The sequence below is a fragment of the Corvus cornix genome, chromosome 10 (assembly GCF_000738735.6).
Source record: "Corvus cornix cornix isolate S_Up_H32 chromosome 10, ASM73873v5, whole genome shotgun sequence".
Taxonomy (NCBI): Eukaryota; Metazoa; Chordata; class Aves; order Passeriformes; family Corvidae; genus Corvus; species Corvus cornix.
The window spans coordinates 3,420,027-3,444,818 of record NC_046340.1 but is presented as its reverse complement, the minus strand read 5'-3'; the positions used below and the strand labels follow the sequence as shown (position 1 = coordinate 3,444,818).

The following is a 24,792-nucleotide window of genomic DNA, read 5'->3' as shown; positions in this document are numbered from 1 at the left end:
TGTGCAGGGACTGCTAGCACTGCTATTCTTCAGCGTGCGGAGGCTAAACACTGACATCATTATTATTATTTAACTTCATGCAGTATTTCTAAAACTGTCAAAGCAGCTTACTTAAAAATAGCTGTGGGAACTGGCAATCCACTGCCGCGCAAAGTCACAATGTTGAGAAGTGGAGCTAAAGGCAGTCGTCTTTATTTTCCCTTTTTCAGTAGGATAAACAAAACAGGCCGTGTGGCTTTACACAGTTGTGCAATTTTACACATCTTACATGCTTCATTTGGGTTCCATTTGAGCAGTTCAGTTTCATCCCAACCCAATTATATACAGAGCCAAGGACAGGAGCTGGAAACAGTTCTGCTATTCTGTTTTTTCTTCTTGTTTTGGTTTCATAAAAAACTCTGGCTTGTTGACACACCTGTAAGCGAACAGCTGGGGAAGAATCCCATACATTATGTTCAATATCAGGAAAAACTCTTTTGCTTCTTCAGGGACTCTGTAGATGTAGGGAGTTCGAGCATGAAGAGAAGCACCAATATGGGAAAATTGAGCCTGTGGTGTGTATATAACACATGTATTAAAAAAAGGTAAAGTTGATGTATATTTTTGGAAAGATGGCATAATCTGCATGCAAGTCTGCATCTCCAGTGACATTTTCCAAGCCAGCCCTTATTCTTATTCCAGAATTATCCATCATACTTTTGCACAGCAGCATAAAAATACAGTCTAAACTAAAACCATTAATATCTGGGTGTATGAGGCATAACTGGAACCATCAGTGGCATGGTAAGAGGTTTGTTTTATGCACGTGGTCATTCCATCAGGTACAGGATTCCACCCTGGCTTTCTGGGTCGCAATTTGTGCAGGAGGGTCCACGATCCTTCCCCAGACAAGTGGCCACTGAAGGGCACATCCCCGCAGAGCCCAGTCAGGGGGGAGGGCTCTCACCCACCTGCCTGGGAGGGTTGTTGGGAGTTAGACACCAGTGGGAGCAGCCAAACACTCACTCTGAATGAAGTTAGAAAGTAAAATCTTAGAACCTATGTTATTTCTGGTTTGGGTTTGGATTTTTTAATCTTAAACCCAGATTGTTCCAGATTCTGATCCCAGAACTCCTGATGATTTCAGAAAATGTCTGCAATATTTGGGGTTTGGGCTGGGGCTGTTCTGAAGTATAGGTTGAGCATACAGTGAAGGTTATAGGCACAGACAAGCTTGCTGGCCTGAAGCATATTTTTAGCATAAACAAACACTTAAAGATAGAAGTGTCAGGATAGTCCGTGTCTTTTGTTTCCATCTGTTACCTGCTATTTCAAGCCACAGCTCATTCACATTAACTATTGTGTGTCCAGTTTTTTTTATTATTATTATTCAGTCAGTTAGCAGTGGAGGAGATCTGAGAAGGTAAACATCAATTTGATCATAAGGAGAGCACTGGGACACCAGGATTTTAGGAACACAGAGGAGGAAACTGTGGCCAAATCACATCCTCTGTTCTGGCTTCAGCAGGAGTCATTTTGGCCTCACGTAGAACACACTTCTGGTCACAGCAAAGTAGAAAGGGAAATAACGTGCAGGTGTTTCAATACACTGCCCTAGGAAAAGGTTAGGCTGAGACCATCCATCAAAACAGAAAAGGAAATTGGTTTTCAGGTGATTCCAGCCACCTCAACTGAATTGGGAGAGCTCATTGAGCAAACCTGAGCCAGGAAACAAAAGTAATCAACAAAATCAAATACAAACACACTTCAGCAGAGTGCCACTTAGCGTGTTTCTGTAAATAGCTATTACACAGCAAACAGATGTTCAGGGGCACACTGTCAGCAGCCTTTTTATACCGGCCTGGTAATTCACTCTGTCTCTTGCAGCCCATTTGTTCTCCCTGCCTCAGACAGGCCCTGCCTTTGGCACCTGGGTGGGTTCATTCAAATCCCTGCTACCTCTCCTGGTGTGGGAGCCTTCTCAGCCCAGGCAGCCAGAGCAGCTCAGCAGCAAAGCCCTCTCGTAGCACAGGGCAGCAGACTCCCAGACATGGACAGACAGCCCCCAGCAGGCTGCAGGCAGGAGGTTTGGGCTGTCTGATGCTCACCTGGACACTGAGAGCCTCTGGGTTGCATTTTAGAGCCTTGTCTGGGGTGAACAAGCTGCCAAGCTGCTACTTCTCTGGGGAGGATTGTGAGGCCTGCCTGCCTGTGAGAATGGCCAGCTGTGCATCAGAGTAAGTTGAGAGTAAATTCCTCAAAATTCGTAGTAAACCTTGTCAGAAGGAGCTGTAAGGGGATGCTTCTGAGAGACCCAGAACTCCCAGAGCCTCCAAGATGCCTGAGTATCTAAGCCTTACTGTGTGGTCTTGTCTCTTACAAGAGTTGTGGCACATTAGTGAGCTTTAATTGTTGTAAAACCAAAAAGCAGTAACATGATGTCCTGTCTGTAGCCTGCAAAGATTTTTTAATAGTTAATGATGTACCATATGAAGTTATTGTTTATTAGACTTGTTTTTCACTGTAGCACATGGCTTTTTCCTTCATTACCAGGGAGGATATTTAGGTCTGTGAAGTCACTTTTTTTTTTTAATTTATTTGATTTGCCTCTGTGAAAATTGTGTTATGTCTTTAATCTCATGTGTTTCTCTTCCATGACTGTTCTCTGCTATTTTTTTTTCCCTCTTTTTTTTCCTTACTTGGGGCAGGGAATATGTCTTAAAAGCAGATCTCTCACTCACAAGTAGCCCAGTCCTGCTCTTCCTTCAAGTACCAGGCAGACTGGCACCAAACCCCTAATTCTGAGGTGTCAGTCCCTGCAGAGCTCTGTGTCTGTGTGCCATAGGCTGGTGCTCAGTGAGAGAAACCTTGAGTCTGTTGTGTTACCTCGCTGTGATTGGGGTCTCTCAGCAAATAAGCCATTCCTTGGTGCTTTCTGTTACTGAACCCTCTCCAAGGGGAGAATTGTGAGGCTCCAACAAACCCCTGAGCCTTGGCTGAGAAATCAACCAAATGAGATGCTGCAGGTCACCTTCTAAGGTAGCCTTACGTGTCTAACACCCAGCCTTTGTTACCCCCAAGGCCTTGGCCACTCTGCTCCTCGGGCATTCCCACTGCAGTTGGAAGCTGCCTGGTGCTGGATGTGGCACTGCCCAGCTTGACAGCTGCAGTCTGTGAGTGCCTGCTGCTCGTTAACCTGCTTGTCTGTATGAAGTAGTTTGGATTTGGACTTTTTACGATATTTTTTGCCTTGTTGCCTAATCATAGGCAGTATTTCAAGTATTTCTTACCCTGCGGTTAAGGACAGAGAAGGACCCAGAAAAAGGTTAGGAGTCCTTCTTTACTCTGTGCCTTCTCTCTAAGACTGACTAAAATCAGGCAAAGACTATAACTTTGGAAGGGCTTGGACCTGGTCTCATGAGCCTAAGAAAGCCATCAAATAGAGGGGGGGGAGAAAAAAATACATTCCTTGGGTTTAGGTAGACAAGAAGCACTACAGAAAGTAGCCACCGAAAATGGCAGAGTTGCGGAAAACACTAAGAGGGAGTAGAGGAAAACTTTCTACATTTGAGAAAAGAGAGAAATGGGCTGCAGAGAGCTGGTGAGACAGAATGGTTTCAGCTAGCAAGGCTGTGGCTCTTCATCCCTTCTCATGTGGCTCACTTGCATAAGGAAATACCAATTTCATCAAGTCCAGAGGCTGTTCCAACCCTTTTGTATAATCAAAGCTCCTGGTACTTCACTCATGAAATTGAAAGAGCTCCTCCTGAAGCTTCAGAAAGTCTAGTAATTATTGGGTCACAACTGGTTTTGGAGTCTGAATGTTAGTAATGGAGTCATTCAAGCTGAGAGTTATATGTAATTCTGAAAAACAGTAAATGTGTGTCTGTGTGAAAGGCTAGTAGGCACTTTGGAGGTTTTTAGTTTAGATGCATCACATGGTGTTTTGTGACTTGTTTTTGTAAAAAGTACATCATAATGATAGAAATAAAAATAATTAAAATCTCCATGTTCCCCATCTGTAGGAGCAGTGTTCATTCCCTGGGAGCAGTGCACACTGCTTCCACCATCAGATACTTACCTTTATCAGACCTTTTTGTGTGAGAGGAAGCAAAATGTGTTGCAGTAATTACATATGTTTTAATTACCAATTAGTATTTTAACTTAAGATAACAGCAGACAAACCTGGAAGTGTGTTTTATGCCTCAAAATGACAAAACCCCCAAAAAATCTAGAAAGAATCCTCAGTTCATTGTCACATGCATTTTACATCCCAGGTTGGTCACAGTTTACCAAGTCAAATCAATTAAATCATGTTCACTTGTAGGATGGCTGAAGTTCATCCTGCAGTGCATTGAAGTAAAAATGACAAAAAAACCCCCTCCCAAATGTCAAGAAATGTTTTTTGAAGCAAGATAAAATATGGACAGTGCACAGCAACATATAGTTCTCTTAATCAGTTTCTGTCAGCCCACAGCTTTTGCTGGTGCCAGGACGAGCTTTAAATAGTGAAATGGGAAATTTTGGGTGTTAGTCTAATGTGTAAATTGACATCCTGAGGCTGAACCACGAACAACAACAGAGGGATTTAGACTTCAGCAACAAAGTGTAGCATTCACACATCTAAAAGGTACAAAGGGCTGTTTAAAAAGTGAGTATTTGTTGCAGGAAACATTTTAAAGGGGGGAAAAAACCCCAAAACCAACAACAAAAAAAATCACCTCCAGACTGGGAGGCTGGGCTTTCTGGTAAGTTTGCAAGGCTGGGATAGTCATCATGCTCTGACTTCTGATTTACTTTTCCTTGTGTTAAAAAATCTTTGAAGGAGTGATTTCTTTCCTGATTGTCTGGGCAATTCATGAAACCTGAGTAATCTGTCAGTAGAGGAAAGTTCCCAACACCCCTTTGCCTACTTAGCTAGCTTGCGCTTTTTTTTTTTTGAGATTTAGGCCAAACACTGTTGTACAGTATTTATGATACCTTTTGAGCATTTAAACTTCCTCATTAATGTTTGCCAGATTCTGTTTTTCTATTTTGATATCACATGATAGTTCAAGATTCTCTATAAACTGATAGAGAAGAAAAAAGAAGTCCTACTCTCTGTGGTAACTGCTCCCAAATAGAAAATGTCATTCCACCATTCTTATTGGCAGTTAAAGTGGATTGTAGTTTGTACCCATGATTATGTCAGACCCAAGGAACAAAGTGTTGGTTTGTGTTTATCTCATAATGGTATTTGAATACACTTACTGCTGTGTCCCTATGCTGTCACTATTGTGGCAGGGTTGTTGTGCTTGTTTTCTGCACTGCCTGGATGTTCTGAGCACACACATTTCATTTCCTACGTACAGAACAAACCAACTGTCCCTGTGTCTCATCTGTTTAATGCTCATCCATCTGTCATAAGTCATTTACTAGTTCCTGCTGGATTGTTTTGTTTTGGTCAGTCTTCTCATAAGCATCAGAACCATTTAGTAATTAACTACAGTTGTTTATTTAAGAGAACCAGAACAGAATGACTAAAAGAAATATGATCACTGTCTGCCTTTGGTAACACAAACACGTCTGGGTGTTACTGAAGTTTGAGGCCCAGGCGGCTCCCAGAGTTCTATCAACATCATCCACTGACACTACATTTTGTGTGACAAGGAAATACTTTTTCCATTTCTATATTTCAAACTACCTACTTGGCTGTCACTGTCACCCCAAGACATTGGCCAACAGAAATTATGGAAACAAGGTACTGTGCTGTTGTGTTGTGTTTGGGTTTTGCTGGGTTTTTTTAACAATTGATTGTCACAGCTTTAGGATGGGCTTTCTTCATGATCCCGGGTAAAGAGTGCATGGCACTTAATAAGGTTTAAATGAGCCCAATAAAAACATTGTGTAGGAGGAGAGAAGTCTGCTAAAGCAGGAATGTGGTCATTAGAGACACGTGGTAGATTTGATTTTTCACTCCCTTAAATTAAGGGGTTTTTACAGATACAAAAGGTGATCTGAGTTACATCAGCACAAAACCTGCATGGGAAGATCAAGCCCTGGGCCCCTTATTGATTCCATAGGTCTCTACTTATTATTATGTAATTTAAAAGTGAACATTTTGCAAAGAAATACCTGAGCAAGTCCTCCAGCATGTATGAGGGTCAAATCAGGCATCCAGGAACAGCCAGGCACCAGCAGGCCATACAGAGCGATCACATAGTATGGCACCGAGTAGAACATGTATGCCAGCATCTGCATTTCAAACACAAATATTAGTTGCTTTGCAGTGTGAGGGAGATGCATTTAAAAATCAGTCAGCTGCTTGCTGAGGAGTTGAGACTACTCAAAACTACACTCTTGGCCTCAATGATTTCCAGGGCTATTTTGCAGCTCTAACTTCACACCTGGATACTGCTGACTGGATCCAGCTACCCCAAGGTCTCTCCTAATATTGGTGGCTGTTGTCTCCTTGCCCATCCATATCCACTTCATCCAGGACATGTATTCCTGCCACTTACTGTCCTGAGACCATGTCAAAAAGCATGGCTTGGCTTAACTCCTTGTCCACAGAACACGGGAGTCCCTTTGTCAGGCTCCACTGCAGTCTCAGTTGGGAGCTGTGAGACACAGCCATGCCACCCTTTCCCAGAAAGAGCTCATCCAGCAGAGATACTTGGTTTCTGCTCATTTCTGCATCCCTGTGTCCTCTGACTGCTTTGGGCCCTGTCCCCATGCAGCAGCCAGGCTTGCAAAGGATTGTCAACATCAAATGCTACAGAATGAAAGCACAGCATTCCCTCATCTGCAATGCTTTTTGTATTAACTGCCCTTTTTCAAAAGTGTGTCACTGGGGACAGAAGTGTAAAGTGAGCTTTAGGAATCTAGTCCTATTACACCCCTTCTTGCTCCATAATTCCAGACTGAAAATCTACTTTGCCTTTCTAAGGAAGGGGAATGAACATAAAAAGCATGGCAATCTGTTTCATGGGCTGCATTAAAAGAACCCTGAGTAATTAGGATGTGTAACTCCATGTAACCAATTTGAACCTAAGTTAAGCTTATCACAACAAGGAGTTGGTATCCTACAATGGCTGTACTCGAAAATACCCTCTAATTTGCCATGAATTATGATTCCTGTATTGATCTTGTCATCTCTGAAACCCATGGCTTTATCTTTGCCCCAGTTTACAAACCACTCCTTACCACTCTGTGCTCCATGCTCGGGGCTTTACCTGAAGCTTGGGATAGGCAGCAGGATCTTTTATATAGGGCTCGTGCAGTTGAATGTACAGCCGGCAGAGCTCAGCAGGGCAGTCCAGCGCAATCTGAGAAGAAGTTTTAAAAGTTCCTGTGATCAATTTGTTCTGAAACCAGCCAACCTGACACGTGTCACCAGCCCTAGAGGGGCACTCATGGTCTGCAGCACAGCTACCCTGGAGGCTGCGAAGGTGATCCATGTGATCACCAGTTAAAAGGTGAAATGCAGCCTCCTCTCAACTCCTGCTCAGTGGGTTTGTGAGGAAATGCTGGCAGCCTGCTTTGAAGATTTTGTCTGGAGGAGAATTTGGTCAGTTGGCTATGCTGTAGTAAAAGTATAATTGCTGTTGATTTGCTCTGATTAATAGCCTTTGATCCCACTAAATGAACTTTCCAATGGAAAATTGCTCCAAGAGTGGAAACTTCAGGATAAGCACCCAGTTTTAGGATAGCAAACTGTGGATGTAGTCCAAGAAGAGAGCTGCACTGGGACAAGGTAGCAGTGGAGAGCAATGCATGAGACAGGTGTTACTTAAAGTAATAACTTTTGAGAGTAGTAAAGGAGACATTATTGGATTTTACATTCCTATAGAAAGAACAAGTTCCAAATAAACATGGAGAGACTGCAAAAGTAGTTCCTTTTCATGGGAGGCCTTAAAACTACTACAGAAAGTCCTGCTCTAAATTGAGCTAGCAATCCATGTGAGCAGCTGTCCCTGAGCATGGCTGTGGCATTGTTAATGCCTGAGCTGCAGAGCTGACCAGAGAGTTTTGCACCGCTTGATTTCATGTGCGTTTGTTGTGCAGCTCTGAGGGGGCGATGCAAAACTTCACAAACAAGTCAATATTCCCCCCTGTTCTGTTCCAACACGGGCATCCAAGAAGCAGGTCTGAGTGGGCTGTAATGGATTACGTTTTATGAACTTTTTCACAAAATTATGATTGCTGCAGCTTATAGAGAGATGTTCAGTTGATCTCCGTATGTATGAGCAGTTCCTGTTTGGTGAAGGAAATACATAAGGAAATTACCAGGTTCTCAAAATCAACAAAAAAAAATTCCTCTGAGAAACGAAGTGGGACTGCAGAACCAAGTTAGACTGTGAGACCAACATTTTGCACAGTGAAATTACAGGTAAACCAGCAGATTTAACCTGTATCAGTGGTGCTGTGAAGTAACACAGTCTGTAAGAAATAAAGCAGTCTGGCAAATTAGAAGAAAAAAGTGTTTCTGAGAGGCAATTTTTAAGAGAAACAGGAGGTGAGAGAGGAATGTGAGCAGCACAACTACAAAAGGACAGTCTGCACTAGGTAAATAAAATGTTGCTTGGGTATTTATCATCACCTCCTGCTTGAATTATTCTAGAAAGGATCAAATCTACAAATCAAGCAAGCAGGCAGTTATCTGAGATGCGTAAACATTTGAGCTGTTCTCACTGAGTGATACACAAGTTTCATTCTGCTTAAGACAGAAAATGCATTACAGCTGACAAGGGAATAGATTTCCCTACTGCTGGATTTACTCCTGAAAGCATTTTCAGTACTGCTTACTTCCCTCAGAAATTTTAATTCAATCAACTATGCTTAGAGAGCAACAATTTAAAAAAATTGTCTCTTGGTAAGTAGAAACAATGTGTGTTGTTCAGGTAATGTGGATAATTTTTTTTCCTTTTAGGTGGAAATGTTCTCCTCTATCTCATGCGGTGTAAGCTAATGTGGTTTTGTACATAATTTTAAATATGCATTACTGCTTAGAAAAACATGAATGCAGAATTCCTTTAGTTGCTTTGTCTCGATGTTCTTGGCCATAAATGTAACAACAGACCAATGAAAACAGCTTTAGGTCGTGTTGATTTCCTCTTGGGATGCTATTTACTCTGGTGATTGTGCACCTCCACTTGAAAAACATGCTGCACACAGCACAAAATGGAGAAGCAAAGCACCATTAGTTATCATATATAATTTATCCTTTTATATCTAAGGCCTACTTGAACCCAAATGTTACAGGATTTCCCTTGGCCACAATGTGCATGCTTTTTCATACAGGCTCAAGTTTAAAAGTTTGACTGAAAATTAAATTAAATTATTAAAATATGTTCAACTTACCATGCCCCTAAATATGCAAAACCCCGTGGCTAGAATGAGGTATGCAGCTAACATTAAATCTATTGGTCGTCTTAAGAGTCCTTTCTTCTGGACTTCCTGAACCACCTGCAACACAGAACGTGTTTAGTGGGTACCTCCTGGTTCCATGTCACGTGTATTTAACTCCAGATCAGTCACTGCAGAGAGGGTGGAGTGGTGAAACATCATGAAACATCACATCTATCCATTGATTTCAGAGACAGAAGATTTCCACTAAAAATGTGACTTCAGACTTTATAGGATGTAGTGAGGAAAATTAATCTGGATAAACTCTAGAAATGGATGGATCCAACTGAAGCCATTTCAATACAGATTAGTGTCATTTCAAGCAACCTAAAATCAAATGAACACTAACTCTGCAATCACCTAAGGCTTTAAAGCAGCATGACTTCTTTAAAATTGTCTTTTTATAATTGGAAATAACATGTTTTCCTGAATGTCCCCATGTAGAAAAGCCTTGGAAATGTAGGTTTGTCTCAAACATTTGAAGTTGAATCTAGTATGTTTTGTAAAAAGACTGGGTCCATCTCATTATTGAATGCTGGTTTTCAGCAGCTTGTGACACTATTAAAATTAATGGACTATCACTGGCATAAAATAAAAGCTTTTCTGTGGCTGGTTGAGTCCTCTGCTGAGTTCAGTGAGCAAATATTGTATCTTAGCATGCAACGCAGAAACAGAGAATTAAATGTGTGTGTATCGAGTACGTGGAAACCCTGCCTTCCCTTCTTCTATCCCTGAGCACTGTGAATTCCTGGGATGGGCACTGAGGCACCTCCAGCCCCTGGCTCTGCTCTTGTGCCTCCTTTCCCCAGCACAGGAATCCCCCCTGCTGCAGCAGGGAGGGGAGGGGTTCACACTGCAGGAACAAAGGCCATTTCGATATCTAACAGGGAAGGTGGCTTGGGGGAGCCAGAGGCATCTCTTTGCCTATACAGTAAAACCTACAAGACCCATGGAAATAGTCTGAGCTACACTTTCTGCAATGTGTAGTCACAGACAAAATTATAAACACATCAGAGTATCTTTCTGTAGTTCAGAGGGAAAACTTCCCCATGTATATGTGTTACTCATTTCCTCTTCCTTTTTATTGGCCGTTTGTTGGCATGCAGACAGCAAAAGAAAAACCTGCTTTCCTTCCTGTTATACACTTGTGGAATTGTCTCCAAAGTGCAAAACAAAAATTAGGATGCAGGGGCACAGTTAAAAGCACACAGGATCAAGATACTCACAATAAAGTTATTGAAATGGGAGAACCAATCTTGCAAGGACAATTTCTGAGTAAATGCTACAAGATCTGGATTACAGGTTCACAAAAATAAGGCTATTGCAAACAGATAGGCCATCCCTTTCGTAACAATTTTTTTCTGGATCTTTCTTTCAAAGGATCTTTTTCAGACAAAAAAAAGAGTGACACCTTTGTTTGCTCTTCAAACACAAGTAACAGGTTTTGGCAGTATGGTGCCACTTCACAGTATTCACAGTACCAGTGTAGGAGTATTTTTAATATTACCTGCAAAGAATGCCTAAATTCAAATGTGTATTCCTATAAAAGAAAAAGGCCTCTCATGGTTGAGTTACAAATAATTTTCAATTGTAGACTGCCTAGGATAATAGAAAGCTGATATATTTTCTTTCCCTTTTGGACTATGTGAGAAGCACTTATATATATATATATGTATGTATCACTCCTCTTTTCAAATATTTCAGTATTCCTCTTCAAGTATTAAATGTAATCACAAAGCCACAATAGAACTTTGTGCTTAGAGGGTTTGGAGACAAGGCCAATATAAGTGGGAGCAGCCTCTGCTGCAGTACTAGTTTGTGAAATTGCCAGGGTACAGAAAATTCACACCTTTTTTCTTTATACAGACATGCAAACAAAATGAAAATGCAAAGCTTAAAAAAAAAGGGAAAAAAAGCAGAAGCAGGAGTTTGAAAGACAGGATGCACTTTGCTGGCAGGCCTCAGCTACAGAGTAGTTTTTCCTTATCTTTCTTTTACCCAGCAAAGCCCCATCACCCCGTGCTAAATTGAATTACATGTTACAAGCACTGGCCAAGCAGATCTGGCCTGCCACAGGTTTCCCATGAACTGCAAACAACGTTGAGCTCTGCTCAGATCTCTGCAGCCCCAGGGATTCCTTTGTGCAGCAAGGAAGTGGGTAGGAACGCTTTGCAACTTCTGTCACTTCCAGGAAAAAGCTATTTTCCATAACTTCTGAGAGGCTTCTAACATCATCAGTTTTAAGGAATTGGAATAATCTTGTGTGTGCTGTCTGTAAAAGTCAGTCCCTTCAGAATTCATGTGCAAATCTGAATTTGTGTATTAATTCTGTTAAAGAATTTTGAATTATATTAAACTTTTCTGAGTTTAATGTGTTTTATCTACAGTTGTAGATAAATCTGTTGGGCTTTATAAAGACTGCAGCACAGGTTGGTTTGATTCCAAATGAGGGCATAGCTCCCTTCCACTCCCCTGAACCCCCCTCCATTAGAAAACACCCAAAACTTGAATACCTCTCCTCTGCCCCCACAATGATTATTTTTTTTAGCTAACAGGTTTGTAATAATATTATAGCAATGTATACCTTGGCCAACAGAATACACTTTTCTTCTGTTGCTTTCATGTAAGTATTTTCCTGTATACTAACAATTGCTAGCTATAAACTATTGTTACATTTTCTTCCTAATTTTTTTGATGCCAACTCTGAATAACGATAGCTAGAAAAAAGCTAAATTTTACAGCTTATTCCAAATGACCTACTGATATATTCAGGACTTAAAATGATTAGCTCACTGATTAGTAGCATTAAACACAATTATTTCCTGGAAGCAATTGTTAATTTGGGACTGAAAGAGTCATATGAAAAATTCACAAGTAGTCACATTAAGATTTAAAGGCATGCTCAGATATGGAGCATAATTTACCTGTGAGGATTAAATACAACTTCTGAAAAACAAACAACTTGGGTGGGTTATGAAGTTCCAGTGAAAGGAATAAAGGCTTTTTCTATAATCTTCTGGGCAAGGAAGCTTAGGTTTACAAGAAAGAATTTACAAAGAAGGGCAATGTTAAATTTTAAGATCACCAGCTTTTCATGCACTCTCTTTTTGAAATAGAATTTTAGAACTAAGTTTCTCTGAAATATATAATAAATTAAAATATCAAACCTAGGTAAGCAGTTTAGCTCCTGGTAAGCCCAGGAGACATGGCTGCATTTCAGCAAGTAATGGGCCCATCACATATTTTCTATAATGTCTAGTTCTGTGGTATTCTTATTACCACAAAAACACACTGAAACCTTCATCCATGCTCCACAGAAAGGCTGCTCTCACTAATGTGTGCAGTAAAAATTTCCATCACTACCTTTAACTACACTTGATGAGTCTAAAGAAAGTGCTTCTGGCCAGAATTAGTGACTCCTTCGAACAAATCAGCTCAAATGGCTTTGGGATGGGACATGTGGTTTCCTACAAACCCATGCAGGAGAGTAGCTTTAGCACCTGAAGATTCCCCCAATCTGCCTTTCATAGCGATTTGCCCTGAAAGTTGTGATTCATTTGCTGTTCTTCAGCCCTGAGGAGATGTGAACATCTGTCTGTCCCTCTCTTTCCTGCTGAAGAACGGATGGATGGCTGGATGTTGTCTTTCACACCTCTCTGGGAAGGCCTGTCCTGCCTCACCTGCTGTCACTCTGTGCCACAGGCTCTGCTGCTGGCACTCAGCTGCCCTGAACAGCAACCAATCCTTCACCTCTGTCCATGTTTGCAGTTACAGAATGAACCTGACTGAGACTCAGGGGCTCTTGTGATGCAAAAATATTAATTGATTATATTGCTTACAACTGATACAGAGTGCTGCAGCAGTACACTGGCTTGCTTACAGCAACTGAAAGATCTGTTCTGTGCTACGTACTGCAGGGATTTTTTAATTCTTTTTTTTTTTTTAATAAAACAGTGCATAAACTATTAATGCATTGTTTTGCCTGCTCAGTTAATCTTATTGCAACCCAACTAGTAATTTCAAAGACAAAAGTCTAAAAAGTTTCAAGTTAACATTTTTACAGATTTCTTTATAAGAAATGTGTGAAGAATTTCCATATCAATTTATGTAGTGTCTCACCTGTAAAATCTAATATTACAGAAAGCACATACAAAAAATCATTAAATTACATGAAATCTGTAAGTCATGTGCAGAAGAGTACTTTCCTGCAGTGTTTCTACAGGATTTTGTAGTGCTTAATGAAGCTAGTAAACACCAGTATTTCCATCAGCTAAGAAACTGAAACAGTCAGAAACTGAATAGATAGAGAGTAGAAACACAATCACACCTATGAATGGGTTCTTTAAACATGAGATTCTTCTGCTTTTTCTTTATTCCACCATAATGAAATAGTCCTGCAGTATAGATGTTTTTGCAGTGTCCTCACAGCCCAACAGCAATTGTCATAAGAGTGAACAGTCACAGCACATCCCATGCTTGCCAGGGGACCTATAAAACCCACCAGAAACAGCCAGCATATTTCAGCTGCCCTAACAGTAGCCAGCACTGAAATACAATAAAATTACCTTGACTGGAGTGTCGTGAGTCACCGAAGGTTGGTTATAAATTCTGAACCCAGCCCATATGGGGAGGCAGACATACGGTATACTTAGGAAAATAGCAGGACACACTCTTGTTCCATATTTGCCTGTTAAAAAATTATTACAAGATTTATGAGAATTTGTAAGCTCTGTTGCAAAAGAATTAAAAAATATGCTATGTAACATCAAAGCTGAAACAAACATAGAACATTAGAAATCACTGTTAACACACAAATCTTCTTGAAAATCACATGCCCAACAGAAGTAGAGACACAGGTAAAGGAGAGCCTATCAGACAGGAAGCCATTTCAGAATTAGGGACATTTTGAGAAGATGGGAAGCCACCTCTGTCACTCTGCATTGGGTAATCCTATAGGATGGGACAGCTTTCAAATCTCTCAATGGAACCTGCTTCAAATAGAGACCTTGTTCTTTTAAAAATGGGGGGAAATGTATCAATTTTTCAAAATCTGCGTTTGTTTTCCAAAGTGCTGATTTCTCCCACAGGCCTGTACTGAAGACAAAACTTTCAGAGAGCTCTCCTCAGCCTCAGGCAAACCAGGAAAACGTGTGTCTTTGACACTGTCTACTCTCTGTGCCAGAAAGGAAGGTGGCAGGCACACTCTTGAGAGGCTTTCCCAAGAGGAAAGAGGAAGGGACAGTCACACTAAATCTGCTGTTTTCTCCGTGGTGAGTTTCTCTTCAGAGGAGGGAGCTGGGCTGGCCCCAGCCTGCACCGTGAATATTCCTCTTCTGTCATAAAAAGCAGAACCAGAGCGACCTTCCCTAAACATGACTACAGGATTTGGATACATCAACATTTAGCTGAGCATTTGTCAACTTTGCAACAGTTTCCTTAGCTAAAAAGGAAATCTTTTCTCGAGAAAGGTTTCACTCTTAATGGCTCACCTGCCAGTAACAATGATGTAAATATTTTTATTGCAATCCTCACCTCTAACTGCACAGCTATGCACGGATTTATGTTAGAAATCTAGGAATGTTAAATTTAGTTTGAAAATGGAATAACTTCCAGATTTTACATTTAAAGGTGATTTGGATGCCTCTTGTACGCTGCTGGAAAGTCAGACTTCTAAGCAAATTGGAAATTTTATGCAAAGTAAGATTTATATATCTATGATACTGAGACAGTATTGTCTCATTACTTAAACCTGGTTTACATGAAAGCCTAATAGATATAACAAAACACAATATTTCCTTTTTTTCCCTTGAAAGCAAAGTAAATTTAAAGGGCTTTTTCTCCCCTAGTCTCCATCTTTTCTTCCTCATATTTAAATTTTAAAGTATCTTGCATCTCTTTACTGATATTCCTAAAATTCCTGTTTCATATTATTACAGAAATGAACCAACACTGCACTAAAATATAGATAGCACAATGCTTAATTTAGAAAATGTTTCACAGGATAAAGCTGGTCATATAAATTACTTCCTTACCCACAATATTTCCAGGCATAAAGACAATGATGCTCATGATAATGGAACCCAGCCAGTAGAGACCAATGGTTCTATAGCTTTGTCTGTTTAAAAAAGAAAACAAGACATCATTATTGAACAGTTTCTAAAAATTCCCTACTCTAAATATTATATTCATTGCCATGGTTGTATTTTAGTAATAGAGGTTTTTAAAATCTGTACCACAAATCAACAGTGGATTGTTGCCTCTGAGAGGGGTCACGGAGGAATTCATATGGAAGAAGGTTATCACATGAACAGTACAGGCTTTGGGCATACTCTGCTATTTGCTGTTATGTGTCACTCCTCTGAAGGCTGACTGCATGAGTTTGCACATCACAGGCTGTACAAGACTATAAAAGAATTCATAATTAATTTCATACTGTTAATGCTACTATTACCAGCAGGTACATTTGCCTCTGGAATTTAAGTACTTACTATCTCAAACTCTTTATTCAACAGCAAGCAGCATAAGAATCTCTAGAAATAACCATTTGCTCTTAAACTTCATGACACTCTCTAACAGGGATGAGAGATCATTGTGGTGCTAAGCAATACATTACTCCTACCATAAATTTTTTATTTGAAAAACAATTTTTCTTCACACATGCTTTTAATGCACATCATCTTTCAGCTTTTAGCTAACACAAAGACATGTAGATGTGCTCCACTCTGCTGCAGGGTGAAGACAGGCTGCACCTCCATGCATTTGCTGGGCTTAGTCAGCTGAGAGAAAGAGTAACTTGGCAAGGGTAGAACCCCTGGAAGTAATGGAATTTTAACAGCGTTGCTTTGGCCTACAACATGAAACCACCCCGAAAGAAAAATCTAAACACTGCATGGAAAAGAAAGGCCTTTGTAGATTATGTGAGAAGGCAAGCAAAGTGAAGAGTGCACAAATCCAAGACTCACTCCCATGCAATGGCTGCCACCATCAGCAGGTACATCAGGTAGTGAGCGGAGCCGTCCCAGTAGCAGATCACATGGCCGTACGCCGTGTTCAGATACGGCTCACCCTGGGGAACGTCCATGTGGAAAAAAACACAGTGCTTAGGGCAAGAATAACAATTAATAAAGAGCAGCAAGTAACGAGTTCAGAAGAGTAACTGGCGTTCTTTCAAGCCAGTGGTACAGCCTTGAAACAACAACACACATTTCCGAGCACAGACCTGACCTAGGCAGGATCAGGAAAATTGCATGAGTTCTAGGTTTGCAATGAAGGGTGCAAGAGGGAAGGGGAAACTCCTGTGTGTGACTGTCAGCATTACTCTGCCACGTTATGGAAATATGACTTTTCCATATTTTAGCGATTAAAAACTACAAAATAAAGATAGATTTAGCACAGAACACATACAGATATATTTAGCAACCTGGAGATCTACAGCAGTACTGAATATATGGATGTCAATGTATAACCTTGTAGGGTGCAACTCATTTCACGCTTAAGTTCATGGAATCTTTTCAATGACTTTCCTGTCAAGCTATTACTGAGCTATTTTTGGTGGATGTTGATATTCAGCAGCCAGCAGATTCTGCTGACTACGTATCTGGCATCACCATTTTTTTAACTCTACTTTAAGTCCTTTTAATAAAGTGATTAGGCAGAAATAAAGGAGCGATTTTGGTTTTTTCTTGGTAACCCATTTTGGTGTTGCAGTACTCATGCACTCCTGAGTGCTATCTGTGGTTTTCTGCAATCATGTGCAGTCCATTCAATTCCCACAGAAGTTAACACAGAACAGTGCTACTGAAGTTAAGTGTAACAACAATGGAGCTTGAAAGCAACATTATTTTTCCCAAATGAGTCAGTAGATTGCAAGTCAATGAAGGTTTCATCCATAGCAATAATGAGGCAGGTCAACTACAAAATTCAAGAAGACCCCTTTGAATGTGTAAGTGGCTATTTTTCTGTGACAAATACTACACCAAGCTATTTATAGTGACAATTTTATTTACATTTGTAAGCCAAACTATTATTTACCTCTCTCAAGTAATGAGTCATGAATCCATCAATAATTCCATCCTGTTCCAGTCCAATTATTAGATTCACTACACTGGTAAATGCAAATACAGCATAAACTGTAACAAGATAAAGGGGAAAAAATAAATTAATAAATCCTTGGAATCATACAGCTGCTTCCCAGTCCAATTAATTCAGTCGAGCAGAGATCTATTGAACTGGATGTGTCAGCTTTGAGGTCACAGATATTTAACACACAATATGACTTTCCCACATAACTCAGTATTTTTTAGTTACTGGTTGGCCAACACAGCTCTTAGGAAGCTTTTCTGAGGAATGTGAAATTCTGTCGAGCTGTAGGAACAGTCCCCGTGGAAGGTCAGTGTCTGCAGAAAGGACTATGCAGCCTTTCAAAAATCTTGGTCACGTGAAGTTCACAGCCTTGACTATGGTCATCACTTGGAAAGGAGAAAGGACAACAAAAAGGAGGTGGAGAGGGAAACGTGACTTGCCATTTTTGCAGGTGAGCAAGGCAAAGTGCATGAGCCATGGCAGCCTAGACCAAAGTCTTAAGTGAGCCAGGACATTCAGCTTTACCAGGACATACCATAAAACAGCGGGTCTTTTGGTGGCTTTCTCTTGACAACAACACGAGCTGACAGAGCAATAAGAACCAGAACAAGTAATCCAACTGCAACGATTACCCAGGGACTGTAACAGCATGTAAAAAAAAAAAAAAGAGAGAAAAAGAAAAGAATTTAAAAGAGAAACAGATAGAATTTTGCTTCTTCAGCCTGCTCCTCAAATGCACATACTCATAAGGTGACTTTTAATACTTTAAAATACAGATTTTAAAGTTTATTGCATAGTCTGCCATAGTATTCATCCTATAGTTTTGCAGAAGTTATGTGCCTCTCTTTTCACATGTGATCAGCTAAAAAAAGAAAATATGAAAATAGCTAGATAAACAACATATCCAGAAATCTAGATTTGTCTGACGAAAATCATACTGGTATCTGCAAAAATAAACAGAAACTATGGGAAAATTGAAGGCCAGTGAAAGATGAGGATCTAACCCACAGAGATTTCAAGGCCAAAAAGGATCATTGGGGACATTTTGTCTAACCTCAGCAATAAATTATCTACTCAGGAAATTAGAAATTCAAAAATAAAACACACTGGTCTGTGGAATAGGAGTAGCAGAGTGGGGCACCTCTGATGGATCTGGGCTTAATGTTCAGTTGTGGAAGTGCTGCCAGAGGTCTCTCTGGCCCTACAAGGCGGGACCACTTGAGCGGGTTCAGTGATCAGCACAGGTGGGCTCAGGAAAGAGGATCTTTTCCCTGGAGATGGAGCTATAACGTTACTGCATGAAAAGTGGGAGTGGCACAGAGCACAAAAAAATCTTTGGCACAAAGCAAATTTGTCTCCTTCCCCAAGAAAAAGCAAGCTAGGAAAATCAGTTTAAAATTGTTTCATAGGTCTAAGTGTGTAAATTATATTTAGCTCTCTTTAAGGCAAGATTCTCCTCCTCAGTCTTCACTTTTGTTCTTGTGCAAGGGAAAAAAATGGAGGAGAAAATTAGGCAAAGTCCAGAAGCATAAGCTAAAAATATCTGGTACATCACTTTATACATAGTACCACTCTGTGTCAAGAAAACAGGTTGTGTAGAAACAAATTATATTATGACAATATCAGCCTTAGTGAAACTTGACTTAAAATTATTGCAAAGAATTTGCAAGACCAAATATTTCAGAAAATATACACACATACTTTCTGAGTCAGGATGAGCAGTACTAGCTTGTTGATTTATTCTATGCTTTGAATCTTCTGATAGTCTGTTTTCCCAGTGATGAATTTCTTCATACCGTTACAGCTGTTAATATTGCAGCGACTTTTCACTGCAGTCTATCAGTTTGAAATAAATATTGGCAGTTAATCAAGTAAGTCACCATGTGTTATTCGACATTAGCAATGAAAACCAAAAAAATTTAGTTATCGGCCAGAAGGAAGAAAATGAGGAAGGAACAGATGTAGCAAAGCCCTAAAAACAAGAAGCAAATATTTGTGCAGTAAAGTTGCAAAACACCCCGGGCTGTGGGATCACAAAATACCACACAGACCTTTAAGTGAAGTGGTTTTTGCCATGAGGAAAGACTTTCCTTTTCTAGTCCTGCGGTTTCTCCTGGGATCCCGGTTTTTTGGCCGAGCGAGGGCACACGGTCATTCCCAGTCACACGCGCAGGCTGAGGGGTGCCTGCGGGAAGCCTGCGGCTCGGGAGCTCTCCGGGGCTGGCGAGTTCTCGCACTCGCTTTGAAACAGAACTGGATTTTGTTTGCGAATGCCCGGGCAGGAGCCGGGGGGAGGCCGCGGCACGGAGGGCACCGCCGGCCCGGGGCAGCCGCAGGCGGGAGCGCCGGGACACGCTCCGGGTGATGGCAACCGGCAGCGAGAGGGTCCCGGGGCGAGCGGCCGCTCTCGCTGCATCCCGGCTCGGCTCCCTCAGAGGACGCGGGCAGGACCCGGCAGCGGCGAGGCGAGGCCGCCCCGCGCCGCCCCGCTCCGCCGCCCGCCCCGTCCCTTCACCCCGCGCCGCCGCTGCAAACCCCGCCGGGCCCGTCCCGCCTCACCTGCCGGTGGCCGCCAGGCAGTTGAAGAGGTACGTGACGGGGATGGCGGTGAGCGAGAGCACGAACACGCCGGTGGCCGCCGAGGCGCTCATCCCCGCGGCGGGAGGCGGCGGCCGCCCTGCGCGCCCCAGCCCAGCCCAGCCCAGCCCAGCGCCGCCCGAGCCCGAGGCGCCGCCTCGCCCCGGCCCCTGCCCGCCGCCCGCCCCGCGCCGCAAAGGTTAAATCCGCCTCGGAAACCGGAGCCGCCCGGCGCTCCCGCTGCGGCTCGGGGAGCGCCTCCGCCCGCCCCGGGGCTCGCCCCGCTCCCTCTCGACCCTGCCCGACGGGCGATGCCGCCCTCTCGGGACCGGGGGTGCGGGTCTAGCCCCGCGGGGACGGACGCTCCTCCGGTGACCGAGAGCGGCGACGCGCCAAGGGGCTGCTGTGACAGCCGAGCGGAGCGCCGCGACAGAGGCGTCGCGGGTTAACTGCGGGCTGACGGCGCTGCGAGGGACCGGGGCGGCGACAGCCGGGCCGCGGGACCCCCGAAGCGATCCGGTCTCAAGAGAGGTGGTGGATGGAGAGAGGGTCCCTTGGTCCGGCTAGTGCAGAACTCCCTGAGAAACCCGTAAAAAATGATGCATCTCTTTTGCATCAGTATTTAGCTGGGTTATTAAGAACAAGGACATTAGCGCTTTAAAAACGTTGGGAAAAAAAAAAAGTGAGCTCACGTTTTCCATTTAAATGCCAAAATAATCTAGCAAAACCTAGGTAGATATTTGACCTTATCCGTCAGCCTTTTCTTTCTGGCTTCAAACTTTGTTTATACCTCAGTATCAACACTGAAGTGTCAGTGGTGGAATGAGCCTTGTGTGCAAGGCAAACAGAAATGAAAACCGCTGTTCCTAGAACTTACTGAGCGTTTAATTCCAGGACATTGGCAAGTGAGAATGTGTTGCCTGAAGAAAACAGCAAATGCACTTCTGGCGTGCCAGGCAAGCTCTTTCTGGAAGAATTAACACGGTTGTAAAAGCACCCTCTGCAATAGTGGGCGCGATTCAGATTCCCTCGTGTTGAAATGATACAAAGGAGAGCTGCTGAGGTGGCTGAGGAAACAGGGCACCTGTCTGCCAGGAAAGGCTGAAGAGCTTGGCTTAGCGTGCTCTCTGTAAATACTTGAGGAGTTAACACCAGCGAGAGGAAAGAACTCCTTATTTGAAGGATAAAGCTGTGCAGAAACTGTCACTAGCTCTCAGAAACAGCTATGAGCAATAAAGGGTCTTCTAAGTCCGTTACAGTAAATTTGGTCAGTTTAAGCAACAGACTAATTGATATAACATCTCTCACAGAACGTATCTATGTCCTGTGTATTACACACAAACAAATCCTTGCATAGTTATTTCAAGTGAGAAAGATCTAGAATCTGGCCATAGGTATACAAATGGGTTAAACCATGCTCAATCAAACTATCTGGTAAAAACATGATGCAACTCCTAAAAGTAATTTAGTCCACCCAAGTGTCAAAATTGCCATTGGATGAGTCAGGGCTAAATTTACCACCTCCAAATGCCTACCTTTCAATGCACAGCCAGTTTACTTCTCAAGCTTTCAAATGTATAGGCTGCTTATTTGTATGCAGCTGCCACAGTGCAGTCTCGGGATTCACGGCTCAAGCTTCGCTTCAGTTCCTGTGTCTCTGAAGTCAAACGCTATATGGGAAACTTCTTCCTTACCACTCTGCCAGCATATTCCAGCTCTGATTTGCATCCAGCTTGTTCCTCAAGTCCTATTAAAACTTCTGAGGAGAAAATGTCAAGGCACATCCTATGGTAATCACATAGCGACTCAACTCTACAGGTGCATTATTTGAGTCTATTGTGTTGAGATCTATCCACCTTTGATTAGAAAAGTAATTATGAGCATCTGGTAGCAGAAGCGACCCCTGAAACGGAATGTTTGAAGTGTTTGTTCAAAAGGGCATGTTTTCCCCTTTCATTTTAATCTCTCACCCTATGAAAGAAACATTAGTGAGCCTTCCAGCTCCATCTTTCCTTTCCATGTCCTGACAGAGGAGGCCCCCAAGTCCACCCATGATAGTGTTGAACATGTGGATTCTGGTATACCACACTTTCCATATCAGAAACCTTCTTTTTTCTAGCTACAGTTCCTTCTAACTCTGGCCTTCCTGCTCTGTGCCAAAATATCCTGGCTTCTATTTCAGGCTTTAGGAAGAAAATAAAACCACCAGCACTCTGGTTGACTTTATTTTTACAGTTGAAACCAATTCTACAGAAAAAGGAAAACTTGCTCAGTTGGCAGTCCAAAATCACTGATCAACTTCCCCAAAGGCAAATAGTTCAAAATTAGGCTTAAGTCAGAAATTAAGTCAAAGAGCAAACAATCTCACTGATCAAACAACACCCTCACTTAAAAACCAGGAGTCCTCAAAAACTAACACATGCATTTTTTGACAACTCTAAGTGTTCTTGTGGGGGAGGAAGGGGAAAGAAGAACTTCAACTTCAACTGCTTGTAACACCACCCTCTATTCACATGTACCAGAACAGTGATATAAAAATGAAGGTAGGGATAGGGTGTCTTTAACAACATAATTACTAATTAAAGTGTTATATGAAAGCATTGTTGATAAGCTGCTGTCACCAGAATAAGTGTAACCTCCCAGCTCCCTGTCACATACTCAATTATATTCATTTCTTGGTGTTGCAAAATCTTTTTTTTCTTTTTTTTTTCCCTCCTGAATTTTATAAATGTAACATCATCATGAGATATGTGAATGCCCTGACTTGTAGGAACTCAAACAACTATTTAACTATTTTGCAATATTAGATGTCAGAATAAGATTGAAAAATACATATAGGCTACACAAACCGCAGTGAAGCTTAGGACAGCAAAATGGAGTAATGAAAATGTGAAAATTGGGACCCCTTCCCATGCAGAAATTGTCAAAGGATCATATTGATTGACAACAAGAGATTCCTAGAGTTCTCAACTTACGTTTCATCTGAAAGATAGTACTTTCAGCAGCACAGTGCCAAAACTGGTGATCCTTGACCACGCTGCAACATTCTCATGTCAGAAGCTACATCATTTCTGTCTAAATAGTCATTTTAAAATAGGCAACCCAACTCTGTCAAATCACAAGTAGCAGCCTTATGCCACATGTCAGATTCCTCATTGGGAATCCTGACCACAGCAAGAAGCCAGTTGTGTGCTGGCAGTGCTCAACTCATGAGCAATATGCTTGGGCTTTTTTGTTTATTGGCTTCTCAATTAGAACATTAATCAGTTCTTATAATATAGAAGTTGTTTCTCTCCAGTCTCTGTACTAAACGGTGGCAGATCAGTTCTGATGTCAGGACTGAGAAGACATTTGTAAGTGTGCCAGCAAAAGAATGTGGAGAATGTAAAAATACGTATTTATTAATGGTCAGCTACAAACTAGGCGATTAACTGGCCATTAGGTCTTTGTGTCTACTTTTAGCCTTAGAAACACCTCTTATCTTTGATAACTGCCCATTGCATCATGACTACTTGTAGGGTTTAACATTACATTAAGACATAGTTGTCTTAATTTTAAATCAAAATCACAGTAATCTAAACAAACATAGGTAGCTGAATCTTAAGCAAGCTCATGAAGATCAATGCAAGGATTAAGAGACACTATTTATATCTCTTGGAAGCTCATGTGTTCACACAGGGCTCTGCCAAGCAGCAAGCTTTCATTGCATTATGATGCCAGCTACAAAATGCCATCCTGGTACAAAACAACTTGTGTCATTCAATTTTTATGGAACTAAGCTGATACATTTTGGAGGGTCTACTTTCTTGTACATGCAAGTGAGATTTTATGGCAAGAGGAGTCAGTAACCAATAGTCCAGATAAATATGGTGGATTTAGAGATGAATTAAGAGATTAATTAAAAGCTTCACGTTTGGGTTTTTTGTTAAAGTGTTAATTTGCTGAGAGAGCAACTTAGAGCACACATAACTGCAATCTTTTAACAGCTTTAAAGCCAACATCTTCTGTTTCTGAATTTCTTGTTAGCTGAGGGTGTAACAGGTGATAAGTGATGCTGTATTGTAAATCTCAGGCTGCATGGTGCATCAGAGCTCACATGGTATAAACTGGGGGTCAGGAGGCCATGTGCTCATGATCTGCTGAGGATTTGGGGGGATTCACCAGCAGCAATCACAGCATCAAAGAAGAATCCAAGGAGGAATTAGTGATTTGTGACCATTCCACTTACAAAATTGAGTATCAGTACCTTAAAAACAGAGCTGATTTTTGTGCTACAACCTCTCTATTCACCAAACAATGATCTTAAGAGGAAAAAAAGACATGCCAGAGGAAAATTAATAGGCATTATATTAAAAGGGAGCGTGTCAGTTGTACTATTTGTCTTGAACTGTAAAGGCAAGTGTCATTTCTCAGTAAGAATCTTGTTAATTATGTGGAAATTAAGCAGCTAGTTAAATAGCCTGGTAGAAGTGCAGGAAATAAGGATTCTCTCTGGAACACTGCTGTGCCTCAGCACATTTAGCAGGGATCGAAAGGTAAATAGCTTCACAAAATAGTCACTGGTCAGTCATAAAGACATGATGGTAATAACTAATAAAATAATTTCCTCTCCTTTGCTTCTCCAGCAATGGAGTAGCAGAATATTTTTAATGCTTTAAAATATATGTCAAATACAGGATTTTTCATAGAACCAGCCATGTCAGCATTTGAAATTATATGTAAAATAGGTATGTGGTGAGTAGAATCTTCTGTGGCTTAAATAATTGG

At 41.6% G+C, this 24,792-nt stretch overlaps 1 protein-coding gene across 2 annotated transcripts; it reads right to left on the bottom strand.

Annotated features, from left to right (window-relative positions):
- Positions 1 to 176: 176 nt before the first annotated feature.
- On the bottom strand, positions 177 to 20,233 carry TM6SF1 (transmembrane 6 superfamily member 1). 2 transcript variants are annotated; one of them, XM_039557333.1, is made up of 10 exons: positions 20,008 to 20,233; positions 17,984 to 18,087; positions 17,398 to 17,495; positions 16,329 to 16,432; positions 15,399 to 15,481; positions 13,932 to 14,053; positions 9,322 to 9,426; positions 7,194 to 7,286; positions 6,094 to 6,213; positions 177 to 549 (listed from the first exon to the last, which is right to left on the bottom strand). In XM_039557333.1, the coding sequence occupies exons 1-10, from the start codon at positions 20,097 to 20,099 to the stop codon at positions 358 to 360; spliced, it is 1,113 nt and encodes a 370-aa protein (XP_039413267.1). In that variant the 5' UTR covers positions 20,100 to 20,233; the 3' UTR covers positions 177 to 357. The 2 variants fall into 2 exon arrangements, with proteins under 2 accessions (XP_039413267.1, XP_039413268.1); XM_039557334.1 differs by lacking the exons at positions 7,194 to 7,286; positions 9,322 to 9,426; positions 13,932 to 14,053 and having other exon boundaries at positions 177 to 6,213; positions 20,008 to 20,144.
- Between the last annotated feature and the right edge of the window lie 4,559 nt (positions 20,234 to 24,792).